Below are 19293 nucleotides of genomic sequence, written 5' to 3'. Positions count from 1 at the left end.
TTTCTCCGAGTTTTTTTAAACATACAATATATTACCTAAATGTCTTCAATATATAACGTGGAAAGTTGGCTCTGTGCCGATAATTTCGCTCTTCCAAAATGGACTAAAATCGTACGATCCAATCCACATGCCGACGTACACCCCTCTCTTCTGGAGACACACCTATCGTCGGGAATGAGAACTTCGATTGTTTAACTGAGCTGCGAACGGAACGTCACCGTGACAGCAGCATCTGTCGAAATTAGTGATAGGTTCAGGTGCGGTGGTTTCTGTGTGTTTATCAGGGTTTATTATGTATATCCGATGACACTGATCCGGGAGTTTCGCTCGTGTTGGCTCATCGCTACATTCGGTTGTATTTTGTTCACTGCAGGCACTGGAATTCTGTTCTGGAATGAGGTAAATTACCATCCCAAGTCAACTTTGTTCTGGGCACTTAGAAAATCTTTTACGTTAGGGCCGGGCCGTTCACACAATTCTTTCCTTGGACGAGGCTCAGAACGATGCAATCACTCTCGACCCGGATGCCGAAATTGAGGAAACCTACGAAGGCCGATTGGTTCACATAAAGGGGCCGATCCTTGTTGGGGAACCTTTGACGGAGCCTGACTACAACATCATAGTGATGGCGGTGAAGCTTAAGCGGCGAGTTCAGATGTACCAATGGATTGAAGAGTCAGTGTAAGTTCCATTGCATTGGTCTCCCTCGGTTTCTTTCGGATTCAGAATTTGTTGGAGAACAGAATTGCACTTGTTTTGCCGACATTCAACAAAGTATTGTATAAAGTGAAAATTGTAGTGAGCAGAAAAGAGACGTTACGCTGTATAACGAAACCCCAAATGCATAAAACTTGTTCAATTCCCAACTTCCTAAAAGGAATAGAGAAGGTTTGGCGGCCGGCGGTAAGTTATTGGGAAAATTCGCCGAGTATCGAGCAACATTGTGCACGTTGCAGAATGGTGTAATTGTAATTTGGACGAGATTGCATGAGAGCCCTAGGACATCAAGGGAAGTCGTTAGACATGTGGGTACAACACCTGCCACTAGCAGACAATATTATGCTCTCGAGACGCTGATTACCCAGATCCACTGGCTTCTCCCCGTATTTCCATTCCATGTTGCTATTATGGGGGAAAACAACATCAATAATATACGTAAACTCACAACATGTTAGGATTATTGCGTGGAATGTGGTGGTTATTTAAAAGAGACCGCTGTCAATACATGCCGCAAGCAGAGGGCTGCCTGCGGGGTTCAAATCGGTAAAACTCCATCCCAGCAAAAAGTTCCCCAATTCAGGTGTTTACCATGCATTCTCTTCGATTTCCATTTACCGATATGCGCTCAGAGAGTTGAAATATCGATCCTTCAAGTTAAGTGGAGTCAGCCCGCAATTTGCTTCACATACAGTCGCATGCAAGAAACTTGCCTACTTCTGACTGAAAAATAAGCACGTAATGAGTAGGCTTGGCGGTGAAGTCAACCACGCTCCTGCCCCCGGTATCGAAAGGTCGTCCATTCGCTCCACGAAGGTTATGTATTCGGAATTTGATCTTAGTAATCCATATCTACCGCTGGAAATTTCCCAGATCAGTTTTCGTCCACGGCAATATTCCGAATGCATATGCCAGTGAAGGGCCCTTATTTTATTCTTCACCGAGATATGCAGTTCCGGCAGTTGGTACCCTCAGGTGAACGCACTGACAGGGGATATGCCACCCTTCCATGACTGCCACCAAAAACTTCACTAGTTTGGAACCAATGCAATATAAACTTCGGGCATTGATTGGCCAGCCTTGACCTTCTCGATATAGCCACTGCAGATTACTTTGGCTTTTAGTTGACTGTCCTATAACCACCGAGTCTATAATGATTTGCTCTTTGCAACCCCTTGATTCAACTCAAAAGCCTTTTTGTTCCTCGGAAAGAATGACGTCAGCCTCGAAGTGAATATTGATCCTTCCACTAACAACGGATGTCATAAACTTGTGAAGGGTTGGCAAGCAAGTAATCGGTGTTGTTTCTGCGGAATCCCACACCGTGTCTTTTATAAGGACTAATTCGGGCGGCGAAGAAGGATGAAAATTCCTCCGCCACTAATCATTATCATCATCAGCGGCGCAACAACCGGTATTCGGTCTAGGCCTGCCTTAATAAGGAACTCCAGACATCCCGGTTTTGTGCCGAGGTCCACCAATTCGATACCCCTAAAAGCTGTCTGGCGTCCTGGCCTACGCCATCGCCCCATCTCAGCATAGGCCAGTAGTTGGGTTTGCTTAAAGAGGATCGTACCCTTGCATTGACCTCAGCATCACGGATCACTTTCTCGAGGGCCAGGTTAAAGAGGACGCATTGTCGTAGACCGCTTTTGATGTTGAATGGTCTTGAGAGTGATCCTGCTGCTTTGATTTGACCTCGCACATTGATCGGGTCAGCCTAGTCAGTTTTATCAATTTCATCGGGATACCGTATTCTCTTATGGCTGTGTACAGTTTTACCGTGGGTACGCTATCATAGGCGGCTTTAAAGCCGATGAATAAATGGCGCAACTAATGTCCATATTCCCATAGTTTTTCCATCGCCTACCGCAGAGAGAAAATCTGATCTATTGCTGATTTACCTGGAGTGAAGGCTCTTTGATACGGGCCAATGATGTTCTGGACGTATGGAGCTATCCGGCCTAGCAAGATAGTGGAGAATATCTTATAGATGGTACTCAGCAACGTGATACTTCTATAATTGCTGCCCTGCGTTATATCTCCCTTTTTATGTATGAGGCATCGGCTCCTGGCGACTTATGATTTTGAAGCCGATGAATTGCACGGACTGTTTCTCCTATACCTGGTAGTAGCAGTATTTGTCCGTCGTCTTCAGTTGACGGAACCTCCGACTCGCCGATGTTCTGGTTGTTAGTAGTTCATCAAAGTACTCAACTCATCGCTCCAATATCCCCACTCCGTCGGAAATCAGATTTCCATCCTTGTCTCGGCAGGATGAGCATGGAGGACTATAAAGTTTCATCCTACTGACTTGTAAAATTTGCGCGCCTGGTGCGGTTGCTCCCTGTATTTTTCTAGTTCACAGACTTGTTGGTTCTCCCAGGCTTCTTTTTTCCGTCTGTGAAGTCACTTCTTCGCTCGACAGAGTTCGTGACAAGTCTCCGTGCGTGCTCGCGTTCTTTGAGAACGCAACATTACTCGGCATGCGGCATGCTTCCGTTCCGTAGCTAGCTTACATTCATCGTCAAACCAGCCGTCCCGACTCTTCTTGCGGCTGGGGCCAAGTATCTTTGTGGCCGTATCAATGATAACGTTCTTCAGGTGGTTGTGAAGATCGTTTGTTAATGCTTCATCTCCAGGATCTCTGTTGACTGCCGTTATTGCGACATCCATTTCGCGTTGTGAATGGCTTCAGTATTCACTCTCACCTGATTGTCAGAGGGGATTGTAGGTGGTGTTGTAATTCGAGCTCTATACCAACCAGATAGTGGTCCGAGTCTATATTGGCCACCCTATGTGTTCTGACATTCATCAAGGCTGAGAGGTGGTCGCGTTCACTCAGCACGTGGTCAATTCGGTTGAAAGTGGTCCCGTCTGGAGAGACCCACGTATGTTTGTGGACCGCTTTCCACGCAAACCAGTTACTTCCAACAAACATTTCGTGCTAACTGAATTATCCGCAGTCCGTTATCATTTTTATCCCTATGTAAGCTATGGTAGCCGACATATCGCCTGAATACGGGCTTCGTTCCTACTTGACTGTTGAAATCTCCAAGTATGATTTTGATATCATACTTGGGACTGGCTTCAAGGGTCCGCTCAACTGCCTCGTAGAAGGTATCCTTCTCCAACTCTGCAGTCTCCTCTGTAGGGGCGTGAACGTTTATGAGGCTTATATTTTAAAACTTGCTTCGCAAGTGCATAGCCTTTCGCTTATACTTTCAAAGCCGATAACAGCAGGTTTCATTTTTTGGCTGATTAACAAAACCTACTCCGAGCACGTGGTTTACTGGATGGCCGCTATAATACAGGGTGCGGCAGCATATCTTCCGTTTTTCAAAACTCAATAAAAACTATTGAATGCATCGGAAAATATTTATTTATTTTTTATAATGTAGGTACATGTCTAAAGTTTTTATTTACATTGTTTTGAAGATCAAATCTGTTAGGTGACGTCCCCCATTCTCCATACATTGCGTAAACCGATTTCTGGCGTTTGTCATGACTCTTGTTAGCATAGCAGGTGTTATGTTGGCAATTTCTTCTTGGATGTTGGTCTTCAAATCTTGTAACCGACCCATACAAATGAAAATGGGCTTCATCGCTAAAAAAAACAATAGCACCCTCGGGAACGACATCAAGAAGTAGCTCACACGCGTTCATCCGAGAATTGAAGTCACGTTCTGAAAGTTCCTGCACTATCGCCATCTTATAGGGATGAAAATGAACATCATCACGAAGAATTCTTCTCACAGAACGATCGGATAGTCCAAGGGCAGATGCGTGTTTGCGCGCAGAACGCCGTGGCGATCGCAACATTGACGCTCTCACTGCTTCAATGTTCTCAGGTGATCTAACGGGCGAGGGACTCCAGTTCTTCCTTTTGTCGCACTTGCAGTTTGTTTGAATGTAGTGACCCATGTAACAATTGATTTGCGGTCTGGGACGGGAGCCAACGGGGCTAAATTAAAGCGATTCCGAAATGCACGCTGTGTTGCAATAACCGAACATCCGCTTGAAAAGTAAACCTCAACGGCAAAGGCACGCTCCTCACTATTCCAACGCATGATGGCGACTGGATCGTGTCGGGACAAAACTTTATAGTATCCCCTCTTGAACGAGACCACTAGCGCTCCGCTATGACATCAACTAACTGAGTGGTGCGCATTTTAAAAAAGGAAGTTATGCTGCCGCATCCTGTATATGGTGTATCGACTCTTCTCCAGGAAACTGGTCCCTGTCCATCGCTCTTGCAATGCTATTACATCAGCCTTATATTGGTACAGGGCATCGGCTAGCTGTTGAGCAGCATGCGGTCTGTACAGGGAGCGCACGTTCCATGAGAAAATGCGCAAATCGTTAATCCGTTATCGTTGCCGGTTCGTCGTTTTGAGATCCATCCTGTCCGAGGCTCCTTCCGGGGCTTCGTAATATCGGTTTTCAGTGTAGGGTTGTCAGCCCTACCCAACCCCAAACCTGGAGGACCAGTTGGTACATTTTGTCCCGCTTTTAGGCGCGGGAGACTCGCCTTCATCCTTCTCCGTCTATAGTTTTTCATGAAGAAAGAACTCCCAGCGTCACCACGTGGATGTGGAGATAGGGTTTGGTAGTAGAGCTGTTAGTTCAGCAGGCGTTTCCCAGATTTTATGCTCCATCGTGGGTACCAATCTACGTTTCGCCCTGGGATCTATACTACCCTTTGACCACCCCGCCGACTAATGCTATACTATATGCCAACCGATTGATTCAGACTAGAGCCCCTCCAGTTCGCCGAGCTATTTATGACTCGTTGAACCTCCTCTTCGATAACATTTGAAAAATTCATGCCTAGGGTATTGGCATGGCGGGTGTCCACTCAGCATGCAGCAGCACACCAATATCCTTTTACTTCCGTGACTGAAAACTGCACTGATTTAGATATTCGTTGAGAGATCTAAAATAACTCTGCTGATGTTCGCTGCATTCTGAACGCGTCTGGAGTGACTTTCACCATACTATCACAAGCGCCTACATACGGCAGAAAGTTTGTGTTTTAGTGTGTCCAGAATTTCAACTGAAGAGGGTCTGACTGCGGAAGACATAGTTCCGATAAATTCTCTGCTCTTTAATTTTCATCTGTCTATTGGCATTCTAAAGAGTTCTTTGGAATACGTCGCGATCTTCGGCGGAGACTACAGTCTGATGGCTAAGAAGAGTGCTCCGGCGAGTACTGAAACTGAACCATTACTGAACTTGACTCAAACACCAAGTCAGACTTTTTTCTTCTCATTTTTTGGTAGTAGCTTCCTTGATGAGTAATCTGCAACACTACTAAATTCCTGCTCTTTCACACCTATCCCCTGAGGCTATGAAGTAACAGTTGTTTTTCAAAGCTTAAATTGCTTTATATGGGTCTAGAAATTTGCCACAGCTACAATCCAGCATATAGTGGCAGCCTCTTGATTTTTTTTCAGATTTTTCGGTTGGGTAGTTTCTGAGAATGGACCCGTTAAAGAAATTATCACTTTCCATTTTTGACCTCTTAGCCACATATTTCCAAATCAACAGTCACTCCGCTTCGCTTAGGTTTTATTCAATAATAAATGTCCCTATTCGTGAACTTGTCTAATTACTTGCATTTATATCATCTTAGGAATTACAATGACAACATCGTTGTTATGTTAAGAACACAACAGTAAATTATTCCTAAGAGAATAACCATCAACTTCGTTGCCAGTCATCGTGCTTATTCTGTTTTTTAACTTTTTAAATGTGCAATTAAGCTGTCGCTGCTTCTACTTAGGGTAGGTTCCTTTTTTTTAAAGGTGGAAATCTTCCAAACGATTAACCCCAGGATTCACGTGCCCTGCGAGTGTGGGTTTTTATCGACTAAAACCACCTCTCGCCAAGCTAGAATCGAGATTTCCTTTACGTTTATAGCGGAAAGACCCTGTGATCAACTCCAGCACCTCGGTTGTCTTGGATACGGTTGCGAAACTTTCAATGTTCAGACCAATCTTGGTAAGTGAATCCTCGTTGGCGCGAATTACGTGACCATACCATAGAAGATGCCTCTCCGACAATTTTTCCACGGTCGATGCACCCCCATATCGGTTGCAAATATCCTCATTTCGGATGTGATCAAGGCCAATTACGCCAACATCTTCGTCTGCATTACTGCGGGACGCTGGTCACTGTCCTTTAGAGTCAGCCAACACGCAGAACCGTAGAGGGCGACAGGTCAGACAACACTGGGGAAAATTTAAGATTGGAGACGTTCGTTAATACGTCTATCACAAAGAACACCAGTTGTGAAACGCTACTTCCCAGGTTGCCCTAACGCCTGAAGCAATTTCATAATGCAGTTCTCCATTGGCTGATAGCAAGTGTCCGGATGGCTCAAGTGGTTAGAGCGCTGGGCTGCCGTAGGGAAAGGTCGCGGTTCAAATTTTACTGGTGGCAGACGTATGGATGTCGGACACCAGTCGACTCAGCTGTGAATAAGTATCTGAATCAAATCAGGGTAATAATCTCAGGCGAGCGCAATGCTGACCATTACGGTCTTGAATGAAGTGCTCTAACACAATTCAAAGCCTTGATCCAATTGGATTGTTGATAACATTGACCCAAGTATTTAAATCGCTCAGTTCTGGGCAGACTACTGCCACTGACAGTGATAGTGCCTGTTTCATGGGAATCAGTCTTCAAAAATTCAGTTTTATTTAAATTCAATCTGAGACCGTGTTGCATGAAAGGGGCCTCATGACTTCATTAACCACCTATATTCGAAGGTCCTCAGATCCTCCTCCTGCAGATCCTCATTTCGAATGTACTCGTCTGTACGACTTTCAAGTTAGTTGTTTTGTCGCAGCCCCAAAACTATGCGTCCATATGGGCTTGAGGATCTGTTTATAAATTAATAGCTGAGCTGGGGATTCCTCCCCAGCACCCAGTACATCTGTCTGTATCTGGCATTTAACTCTTCCTTCCTTTTTAGGATGAACTGAGGTTAGCATCGACTGTCATACCTAAATATTTTGTTTCATTCGCCTGTGGCACTTTTTGTCCCTTGATGACTTTGGCTGGATTCACTTTGTCATTAGTGATCCACCAACCACCAGCTTTAACCTTTTTCAATTCAGAGTATGTTCCTTTGTATTTCCTTCTGAATAGACGCTCGGATACCTAAGATTTTAGGATCTTACAAAATTTTTCGTTGAGGTGCCTATGCAATTTGTCTAGAATACATTGTCGCCACCCCTTATCGAACGCCTAGGCGTTATCGAGAAAAATGACTGAACACACCTGCTCTCTTTCCATTGCATTTTCAATCAGATTCGTGATCCTATACACCTGTTGAGTTATGGAATGGTTTTTATGCAAACCAGATTGGTAAGCTGGTATCAAATTTCTTCATTTCTCTTCATGTGAAGTTATTTGAAAGAACGATATGATTCGATTCTACTTGGCTTCTTTCGTGGTTTAGGGACGATTAAAGCTTCAGCCACTTTCCTCCATCCTTCCATAGTGAATAGTCTGTATTTTTTATGCTGTTAGATCTTGGCTTGTTTGATAAGACGTTTAAGGTTTTTGTCCTTTCCGTTGTGCAATTTCTTTTCTTTAGTTCGTTGACCTCTACAGGCCAGTCAGTATACTTCTTATTCAGTCCGTAATGAACACCAAACTCTCTGGTGTATTGTCATTGTTAGCAGATCAGCAGGAAGAAATCCTCGAGTACATAAGCAGTGTTGTTCGGGTCATTTATGCAAAGGTGCATTCAAGACTTTTTCAACACTGCCCAATTTGTTCATTAGTTAACCTGGGAGGATAATCTTTATTCCTCTATTTTTCACGGACAAGTAACATAACAGTATCCAGCGGACGTTACGTTTTCATTATTGGCAATATGGATGCATTCTTCTGAAATTAACGAATGAATTAATGAAATCACTAATACAATCGGCCATTATCTAGGGTTAACGCTGGAGTGGAAATTGTATTTTCATGCTCGTCAAATAATGCGCTAGATGCTGTAGCTGGCCTTAAAGCAACCGCTTAAAATGAAGGAGTTTAGCGAGCAGCGTGAAATTTTTCTTTTTCACACAAGATTATTATAATTTGTCATTTGCTTTTCTTATTTGTCAAAAATTTCTTTGTTTACTATCTGTTGTCTGTATTAAGCCTAACTAAAATAGTTTTTATTACCTACGGGTATTCTAATTCTTCGGGTCTAATAACAGGCGCGCCAATTATCTTGCGAGGTTCACATCATTTTTTTCGGGAGGTGGTATCCGCTGTGGAGGAATTCCTTTAATCTTAGCTTCTGTAATTCCTTCGCTATTTTACAACCTCATTTGGTGCTTACGATTTACACACTTTGCCGACGAAGCTTTGTTGTTGGGACATTTCGGTGATTCATGCCCACCAAGTTGCAGACTTTTCTCAATGCTGCTATTTTGACTTTCATATTAAGGATTGCTTTTAAATTTGTAAATTTTCTTTGGATCATTACTATTTTCGAACATAGGCATAAAAACAGGGGGGAGGCGGTTTTCGCTTGTTGATTATTGTTTCGGTAGAATATTTTTCTTGTTCAATATAGTCCCGGCAACTAGAATCTTCAATCCCCCTTAGTTTTTCTGCAATATAATTTTTACACATTGGGTAGAGCGCCCTATCCATAACCCTGAGAGGTTTACTGTCTTTATCTTCGTACGTGTACCATTGGATTTTGTTCGCCTTTTCGAGAGAGCCATTTAGTCGTCTGCGTCTGGGAGCTGTGACGGATTCAAAATTTCCAAATATTTATTTTTCAAAGGCTTTATTTTTCTTTTTAGAAAAAATAGATAAATATATCTTGATGAAACTTTGCATATATTTAGTGTAAAAGCAAAATAAATACGTGTCTGCACGCTAAATGTTGGAACCTTAACTGGCAAGAGCCCTTCGGAAAAGGTGCATTGATATCTGCGCTCTGCAAAATCCCGATGGTCTGATGCTAAAAGCTGCGACATTGAACGCGAACGCAGTAAAAATGGCTATAAACTTCTCTATTTTGATAGCACACATACACTCAATACGGTGGTGACATTGTCATCTCAGAGGGTTTCCGTGATGCCATTAAAGAAGCCGGACGATTTGATAATCGACTGATGAAGCTCAACATTATATCAGCTGATCACACTATTCACTTCTTCACCGCATATGTACCACAGACAGGTCCACCTGATGCCGAGGAAGATGCCTTCTAGCAACTTCTCGATGAAAAGACCTGTAACGTGCGGGCCGATGATGTGGGTTAAAGGGCAGACGGTACCAAGTGCCATGGGGAAAGCGGTTTGGAACGCGCAATGAGGGTGGTGAGCGTATAATCGATTTTGCGAACACCCATGACCTTGCACTTTGAATACATGGTTCATCAAACGATTGGGAAGTGGGAAGATGACCACATTTTATAGTGGGAACAGTAAAACGCAAATCAAATATATTCTCATAAGACGCACAGCCGTTTCTTATGAAACCATCGCACCTCAACATCGGCCGTTGATTGCTGTGCTGCGAATTAAGCCACCGATAAAACAGCGTGAGGAACGCACTAGCCCGCCGCGCATTAAATGGTGGTGATTTGGTGAGAAGAAAATAGAAATTATCTCACTTACGCGATTACCAACCATTACGTATGTGGAAGAATCGTGGAATCAAATGAAAGATACAATCCATAAAACGGCCTCTGCAACCCTCGGGGTTAGCAAGCCAGGTAAGCGGTACATGAACCGAGATACTTGACTTTGGAATGACGATGTTCAAATGAAGGTCCATGAAAAGAAACGCTTCGATCACAAGGTTCTCGGCGATAAAACGCTCACCAATTGGCAAATTTATAAGAATTCAAACCATGAAGCAAAGAAAGCGATCGCTGTCACTCGAGCAACCCATCACAAAAATTTTTACGATAGACTGGACACTCGCGATAGCGAGAGAGATCTTTATCGACTTGCCAAAAGCCGAAACGAACGCATACAAGATACCGAACACTTCTATTGAGTTAATGACAAGAACGGGACTTTGCGTACCAACCGTCGAGCCACGACGGATAGATGGCAAGAATATTTCGAGCAGATTTCAACATTGCCGACATTTGGGGTAGTTCCACCTGTCAGCGCAACTGAAGTCGAGGAAGCAATAAAACGAATGAGATCAAGGAAAACCACAGGACCTAACGACATCGCATTTGAGCTCTGGAAAGCATCTGAGCTCTGGTATAAGCTGGGACTCAACACTGTGGCTCAGTTAATTCTTTAATTAGATTATTCAGAAAGGCACAACACCACCAGTCAGATGACTGGCAAGAAAGTACACAGTTCCAATTTGAAAGAAGAAAGGTAGTCCAACAGAATGTTAAAATTACCGTCCGATCCGGTTACTTTCCCATACCATGAAGATTTTTGAATGCATTCTTGACTACCGTGTTGGCGAAATCGTTGAAAGAACTGTGAATCAAGCCAGATTTGTCAAGAACTATGGAACTACTGATGCAATACACGCTGCACGATTACTCATGGAGAAGCATCGCCCTCTTTACATTGCATTTCTGGGTCTTCAGAAAGCGTTTGAGCGTGTACCACACGAACTCATCTGGTATGCTCTACGGCAACAGTTAGTGCCAGAAGAACTCATGCGCTGGGTTCAATTGCTTACTGATTCCCATGAAACAGGCACAATCACTGTCAGCGGCAGTGACTTGCCCAGAACTGAGCGATTTAAATAACTCGGGTCAATGCTATCAACCAATGGGGAAATGCGTTATGAAATTGCTTCACGCATTAAGGCAACCTGGATGAAGTGGCGTTCCACAACTGGTATTCTTTGTGATCGACGTAACAACGAACGTCTCAAATCTAAAATTTACCACAATGTCGTCCGTTCTGGTGCTCTCCATGGTTCTGAATGTTGGCCGACTATAAAAGACAATGAACGGCGTCTTGCGGTAATGGAGATGAAGATGTTGCGTTGGACTAGTGGCGTGACACGTTTTGATCACATCCGAAATGAGGTGCTCAGAGGTGGCGGTGAGAAAGACGGGGCGGCTACCCTGTCGGCCAAATCAAAACCAAGTGGCCGAAGAGAACCTCCATAGTGGTGGCACCGGGAGACGCTGTACTCACTTTGGCTTGCCGGCCGTGATACAGTAGGCGAATGCTCCAAAGGCCTAATTAGGGCGATCAAACCCGAGTCTGCACGGGGACTCATCTGAAGTGGCAATTTGGTCACGAAACCTTACCAGCGGTATGTTGGTACCATGGGAACCGGGATAGCCCCTGGACTCTCATACTTCTGGTGAACTCCCGTTGTATGTGAGTACAGCTCGGTTGTTTGCCGTTGGCCTCCTAGTGGGAGTTTCATGGGGGTTGTGGTTATGCTCAAGCGAGAAGAGACCTTCGGGCCTCGGCGTGGTGTTGCGTTTCAACACGGGTGCCGTACTCCTTAGTTCGGTAGAGATTTAGGTAGGACTTGCATCCACCAGTATGAATGCCAAGCCATGCACTTGGTATAGACTGGTACTGTTGTTGCTTGTCTCAGTGGGGCTCTGGTTGTGGTCACAAAATCAATCCGTGTCTTAAGAAGACCGTGGGATTAAGTCCAGACAGGTGCTCACGTGAAACCCTCAAGGACTTAACATCCAAAATGAAGATATTCGCGATCGATATCGTGCAAAAACTGCGAGAGAGATATCTTCGATGGTATGGTTGCGTAATTCGCGCCAACGAGAATGCGTTTGCCATGATTGGTCTGAACATCGAAGTTGATGGTAAACGACCAGAAAGGCGGCAGAATCAACTGTTGCTTGTTACGTGAATGGGGATTTAAAAGCCTCAAGATTGGCATTTGATGACGAGCCGACCTCGCTTGTGAACGGGACAAAGGCTGAAGAAAAAGACGAAGAAAGTATTTTAAAATATAATTTTTGGAATTATTCAGAAGTTTTTGTCTGTTACAGATTTTTCAATAAAACACCAAAAATTGATGGCGTGAGTGATTTCGGGGAGGTTTAAGCAATATGAGATTCCCCATAAAATGGCCTACAACTAAAAAGTTCGCCCAAAAAAAAATTTCTTCGTTTTTTTTATTTGTCGATTTTTAGCGTCAGAAAGCTAATGTAAATCAAAATATTCAACACCAATCATAGCGTCTCATAGCAAAGCTGATCCCGAGCAACTTGTCCAAAAATGGAATGATCGCCTCATGCAATACAGTATCATACTGAATCTGAATAAAACAGAGCTTTCGACGCCCGATCTAACTGAAACAGGCCAGAATCAATGCTGTCAAGCGATGATGAACTAACTGCGTTATGAAATTGTTTCATGCATTCAACCTGAATAAAGTGGCATTCCACAATTGGCGTTCTTTGTGATCGACGTATCAACGAAGGTCCCAAATCCAAAATTTACGACAGTGTCTTTCACCCGGTCGCCCTCTATGGTTGTGAGTGGTGGGCGACTATAAAAGACGATGAACGGCGCCTAGTGGTGATGGAGTCGAAGATGTTGCGTTGATTCAGTGGGATAACACGCCATGATCACATTGAAAATGAGAATATGCGCGATCGATATGTTGTTGGACCCATCGTGGAAAAATTGAGAGGGAGGCGTCTTTGAACATTGAAGACGACGGAAAACGACCAAAAGGATGGTCGAAACAACGATGGCTGGATACGCTGGATGATAATTTGAGAGCCTCACAATTCCATCCATATCAGCTCTCAAATAGCGCAACCGATCAAGGCGAGCCGACCCGGCTAAACGGGACAAAGGCTGAAGAATGACATATTCAAATTCAAATGTGGTTTTTTAAATTTTGCACCCGAACTAACAGTACAATGGTTGAGGAGTAGAGCGTCATCGCATCAATTTCGCTGCCCTGGGTTCGGATTCCAGCCGCCATGTTTGTCTCGCCGCTGTGAACTTATCACTTGCACAGCGATAAGTGTGATAGTGAAACTTAAGCACAGTCTGTGGATGTCCTGTACTTCACTAAAGAGTAAACACTAACTAAAAAACGCTATTTTGAAAAAACGCATTTAAAACTGGGATGCCTGCTCCATGTAGTACTTTTTATTTCTCATACGGATTCTCTATGTATAATAAATACATATAAAGCGTAAGGGAAAGAAGCAAATGTTTTGAAGAGAAAGGTACGATGCAAGAAGTAAGAGAGGTTTCCCGCGTTTTTCTAAAATTGGACCCGTCACCTCCCCTTGAACATAGCTGCCAATAAAAGGTTTTAACTTTAAGATGCTAGTCGATTCCGTTAATGCTAATCGGCGGGGAGAGTTCAACTTTTAATTTCGTTTAATTTTTCGCTTCATCGATTTTTACAGGACTTCTTATGTGCAAGACCAGTCAGTTCTTCTTCAACTGTGCGGAATCCTATTGGCTCAGTTACATTAGAGCTACTACACTTTGCTGGGAAAAACTCGTTTTTCTGCTGAAACTTTTCAATTTGGGAAGTAAGCTGTTACGTAAGTTTCCCTAACCTGTTAAGGTTTTCTCGGAGATCTTAATTTTCCTGTCCAGATGTGTTTTGCGATATTACTAATTTTTATATAGGTTTTCCTTCCTTTGTTGTTAATGCAATGTTTTAGTGGAAATCAGAAGAAAGGAATATGTTAGGTGCAAAAGAAGTTTCCTCCAAATTTCCGATTAAGTGGCATTTGCAACGATAGCTTTCCAAACACGTCGTGTTCTAGTTCGTCATCATCATTAGCAGGGAAAAGCGGGAGCACCAGTCGACAAAAATTCTATAAAAGTATAAATTTTGCTGATTTGCTACCACTTCTTAAGAAGAAAGATATAAGCTTTTTGTGTTTGCATACAGGGTTGCACTTGATGTTGCAATTCTACTTTTTAGAGTTTTGATCAAACCATGAAGAAAAATTATGTTGCGAAGAATGCATGACCCTAATCGGCTATAGAGTTGATATCCAACTCGATGATCATAGCATCCACTCTTGGATGCTCAACGAGATCGGAGATGGTTTGGTTAGAAGATACATGGAAGTCCGAAAGGCTTGTGTTACCGTTGCGTAGTGCTTCGGCGAAAGAAAAAAGAATTACCGGGTGAGGGAAGATGTAGAAATTACCTGAGGTCGATTCTATGGGATCGGATGGTTCTGAGATGGATTGGATCGTTTTCGGACGTCCTTCTTCGACATAACTTTGACAATTGATAGTTGACGAACTGGTGGTTTCCCTACAGTTTACGCACTTGGAACTTTCTTACGGCATCTTGGGACACTTACTTGGCCTATGTGTGTTGTCACAATTGACAGCAACACTGGAAGTGTCAGCTTAAGGCCATATGCTCGACCCGCTGACAATTTTTGCATTGTTTATTCATAATTTGCTCGAATCGGACCAAGATGCGATTTATCGCTCTTATTGGGGTGGAATCATGAATCTGGAGGAGCCGTCTCCATTGATGAGCCCCAGGCGGTCTACGTCCCCCTGGGTTCACCTTCAACGGATTCTCAGCTATCTCCTGTGCGAAGTAGGTTTGGACTATGATGTGGTTTCTTTCAAACGAGTAGTACACTTGAAGAACTTGGCGTTGCTTTCCACGAGAAGATTCTTCGTCATGGTGCAGTTCTCTTTAAATCTTAAAACTTCAAGTGGTTGGCGCTTCCCAATTTGTTTATAAAGAACTCGACGATAACATTGGAAATGGTTGCTCACTCAACCCTAAAATTCTCCGCGAGCTCAGCAATAGCTATAGGAGAAATCTTTATACTCAACTGTTTCCTCTGAAGTGCTTTGGATGGATGTTGATTCTTTGGGGACGGTGAGGTCTACCGCTTGCTGTCATGGTTGGCTGCCAATAGTCGACTGTGTGTTTCGAATTAAGGGGGTGACAGTTTCCAGAAATAATTTTTGTTCTTCCATATATATATTTTGAAAGCAGAATATATTGGAGGTATACTGCATTTTAGGCTAAAATTCAAAATATTTCAATAGTTACAACAAAAAAAGAATGCGCCATGTGATGTTTCTACAAAATGAAAACTTTAAACGGGTTTTTCTCGAAACGATAATTTTTCAACTGGTGGGAAGCACAATTAAAATTCTGCTCAACCGACCAAGCTGAAATTTCTACACATTATTCTATACCAGGAGTTCCGAGCTATTCCAGCGTGGATCGGACGATAGCGTTTGAATTTCTGGTTCCAGATTACTGCAATTGGAAATGTGCTTCCCACCAGCCACTCACCTTTTTTCTGTGGAGTCTACTTTGGCCGCAAACAAATACAAACAATTATCAAATTCGTTAATTAATCACTTTTATATCATAATTCAAGACCCCAATAATAACTTTTAAAGATTGGAAAAATCACTTTTTTTATTGTCAAAAAAAAAAATCTAAAAAAGCTTTTAAATGTCAAGCGATACATAAGAAAACCTCCTTAAATCCTTCAAGAGCTTATTTTTATTTAGGGCCTCCTCTACATTACAGTTAGCTCTCGTCCCCTTTTAGACCTTTACTTGCTACCTTAAGACAACAACGGTCTTCTTCTTTGCGAATATAGACGCAACAAAAATGATTAGAGTTTAATAAACACACTCTATGAGACATTTCATCAAAATAATTAGTTCGCAAAAAGTTAGGAAAATGGAATAAAGCGTCCAAGTTAACAATGTGGCCCTTCATTAGTTCGAGTTAGTATAATAAGGTAATAGGTGTTTCACTAAAAGTATAAAAAAAAGTTAAAATCTGTAACCCAGCGTATTATTTAATTCCACCTATTTCAGGGAGCAGAATTATGGCGAGTCCATGGTTGTCGAAACACAGGATCGGACATATTATTACTACCGGGACTGGAGAGATAAACTCATTGATTCACGTCAATTTTACATTCAAAGTGGCCATCAGAATCCAGCACATTTCCCCATCGAAAGCCAAACCCAGACTGCAGAAATAGTCTCTATAGGAAGATATGAACTTGGCATTGAAGCCAAGACTCGATTCAATAATTTCGCTGAACTGACCTCAGACACAAGGCCAGACGATTCGTCGATAAAACTGCATTTAGGACTTTATTATCATAGCAACGATATTTTTGAGCCCGAAGTCGGCGATATTCGTATTTTATTTTCTTACGCGGGGATGGAAGGTGAAGTGGTAAGTGTTGCATAGATTTGCTGCTCTCATTTTATCCTTCCCAGTTAAAATATTTATTAAAAAATTAATAAAATTATTCGTTATAAAGAATAAAACAAAATTTAAGAACATGCTTAGGATATTAAAAAGACAATTAACAATTAGGTAACATATTTTTAACGGTTTTTCACAGTATACGGTGGTTGGAAAATTACAAAAAGGCAAAATCGTACCATATGAAACCAGTCGTAAATCAAAAATACTTTTAGTGTATAGTGGAGAATTGACGCTGAAAGAAGTGTTCAAGGCTGAGCATCACGTGCAACGACTAACGACATGGGGATTCCGATTTATGGGCTGGGTTCTAATATTTTTCGGCGCCAGCTGCACCACGTCTTTACTCCATATCATTCGTAAATATATCTTATCTATAGATGGAGAACCACTGACATGCCATATTTCCCCTTTTCAGTCAATCAAGTTTGCTTTTTATCTGTCCTGGCTCCAGATCCCCGGTACCCTGTTGGTGCGAATCTCATGGTGTCGTATTCACTAGCACTCATTGTGACATCTATTGCTTGGATCTTCCATCGCCCATGGATTGGCGCTGGACTCTTATTTGCCGCTGCCTCGCCATTCTTGTATTGCGCCCGAGGATTTATTGGATATGAGCGAGTGAGTTAGGAAGAATTATAGGAATCCTTTTCATCATGAATAACTACACTTATGGACAATGTGTGATCATTTATTTATTTCCTTTTGTTGTGATGTGTAAGACTTCATATTAAGTAGTATTTAAGGACGTGTTTAACATCCTCTCATCTTGTTGTGTCTTTTGTTATTCTCATGAATAAAATATTGAATATTTAAAACCGTGTAAATATATGTTATTTGTCCTAAAGATTATAATTCACCATCATCAACGGCGCAACAACCGGTATCCGGTCTAGGCCTACCTTAATAACTCCAGGCATCCTGGTTTTGCACCGAGGTCCACCAATCCGATATCCCTAAAAGCTGTCTGGCGTCCTAGCCTACGTTATCATTCCATCTCAGGCAGGGTCTGCCTCGTCTTCTTTTTCTACCATAGATGTTGCTTATAGACTTTTCGTGCTGGATCATCCTCCTCCATACGAATTAAGTGACCACCGCAACCTATTGAGCCGAATTTTATCCACAACCTGACGGCCATGGTATAATTGGATGGAATAAAACAAGTTTACAGTTCTGATTGAAGATGGAATGGTGAGACCTTAACCCTATAAGAACCCCTTGGAATATATGCAATCAAATGGAATTGAAAGCGAAATAAAATTCAGTTTACGACTTTAATATTTCTATATGATTAAATAATATATATTTCGCGATCATTTCACCAGTTCAAGAATGAACGATTCAAGCCGAATAATTAGGAAATAAGGTGTGGCAGTAACTTCAAACCATAACCATCCAGCGGTCTAAATGAAGCTTATCTGTGGTTTGGTGCTCAGTGAAAAACGATGGAGCCGAATACTTTTGTGCTCTATTGTAAGCGCAAGAATTGATCTTGACAATTAACTTTAAAACTAATAACAGTAGCTAAAAGCAACCGTTGAGATGCCGTGTAATGCGCTGCATCACGTAAAAGGGTTCTGCTGGTTATAGTTTTCATGGATTCCAGCAGGTATACTTTAAGGTTTCGTAGACTACGAGACCAGCTATGTACATTTAAGCACCGAGTTAATTGCCACGTATAGTACGCAATGACGTTTTTTTTTTGGTTGCAATATGAGGAAATCTAAGTCCACATCTACTTGATGTCGGACCAGGTCAAATGAAGAGCAACTTACTTTCGCCCTTTTTGGTCCACGGAACCCTGGTTCTGGGCAAGCAACACCCAAGTTCCAAATTAAAAACACCATCCACAAAGCGGCCTATGCAACCCTCGGGGTCACAAAGTAGTCGATTCACCAGCTGAGATACTTGACGATTCCAAATGAAGGTTGGTGAGAAGGAACGCCTGTACCATAAACTTCTTGTTGATAAAACGTTGGCTAATTACCAAATTTACAAGAATGCCAACGGATAAGCAAAGAAACCGATCTTTTCGATAAACTAGACACTCGGGACTTACCAAAAACCGACACGAACGCACATCGAACACTTCTGTTCCATTAGCAACAAGAACGGTACTTTGCTTACCGCTCGACGACCCGCAACGAATAGATGATGAGAATATTTCGGGCAGATTTCAACGGAAGAATTTGTTCATCCTCCACAACCGTTTCAATATGAAACAAGTCGGGAAACCGGAAGCTGAACGCTTTGGTGATGAAAAGTCTTGTGTATTACTTATTTAAGCATATTTGAATGGGCATTTGTCCCATTTATACCTGGCTCGTAATGGTTATGCATCCAGTTTGTCAGACCATTCACTTTAGTACGACACTGACATTCAAA

At 42.5% G+C, this 19293-nt stretch overlaps 1 protein-coding gene across 1 annotated transcript; it reads left to right on the top strand.

The window, feature by feature from the left end:
• Nucleotides 1-209: 209 nt before the first annotated feature.
• LOC119649643 (transmembrane protein 43 homolog) lies at nt 210-17735 on the top strand. Its single transcript, XM_038051898.1, has 5 exons — nt 210-399; nt 458-681; nt 16506-16875; nt 17048-17267; nt 17327-17735. The coding sequence occupies exons 1-5, from the start codon at nt 304-306 to the stop codon at nt 17536-17538; spliced, it is 1122 nt and encodes a 373-aa protein (XP_037907826.1). The 5' UTR covers nt 210-303; the 3' UTR covers nt 17539-17735.
• The last annotated feature ends 1558 nt before the right edge of the window (nt 17736-19293 follow it).

Source organism: Hermetia illucens, chromosome 2 (assembly GCF_905115235.1).
Source record: "Hermetia illucens chromosome 2, iHerIll2.2.curated.20191125, whole genome shotgun sequence".
Taxonomy (NCBI): domain Eukaryota; kingdom Metazoa; phylum Arthropoda; class Insecta; order Diptera; family Stratiomyidae; genus Hermetia; species Hermetia illucens.
The sequence above is the reverse complement of the archived record's forward strand: the minus strand, read 5'-3'. Positions and strand labels throughout refer to the sequence as shown.

Bases quoted from the DNA above. Each gene is read 5' to 3' on its own strand.
- LOC119649643 (XM_038051898.1), top strand. From the start codon at position 304: ATGACACTGATCCGGGAGTTTCGCTCGTGTTGGCTCATCGCTACATTC. The intron at 400-457 runs GTAAATTACCAT...CTTTTACGTTAG, and splicing joins GAATTCTGTTCTGGAATGAG to GGCCGGGCCGTTCACACAAT. The intron at 16,876-17,047 runs GTAAGTGTTGCA...GGTTTTTCACAG, and splicing joins CGGGGATGGAAGGTGAAGTG to TATACGGTGGTTGGAAAATT.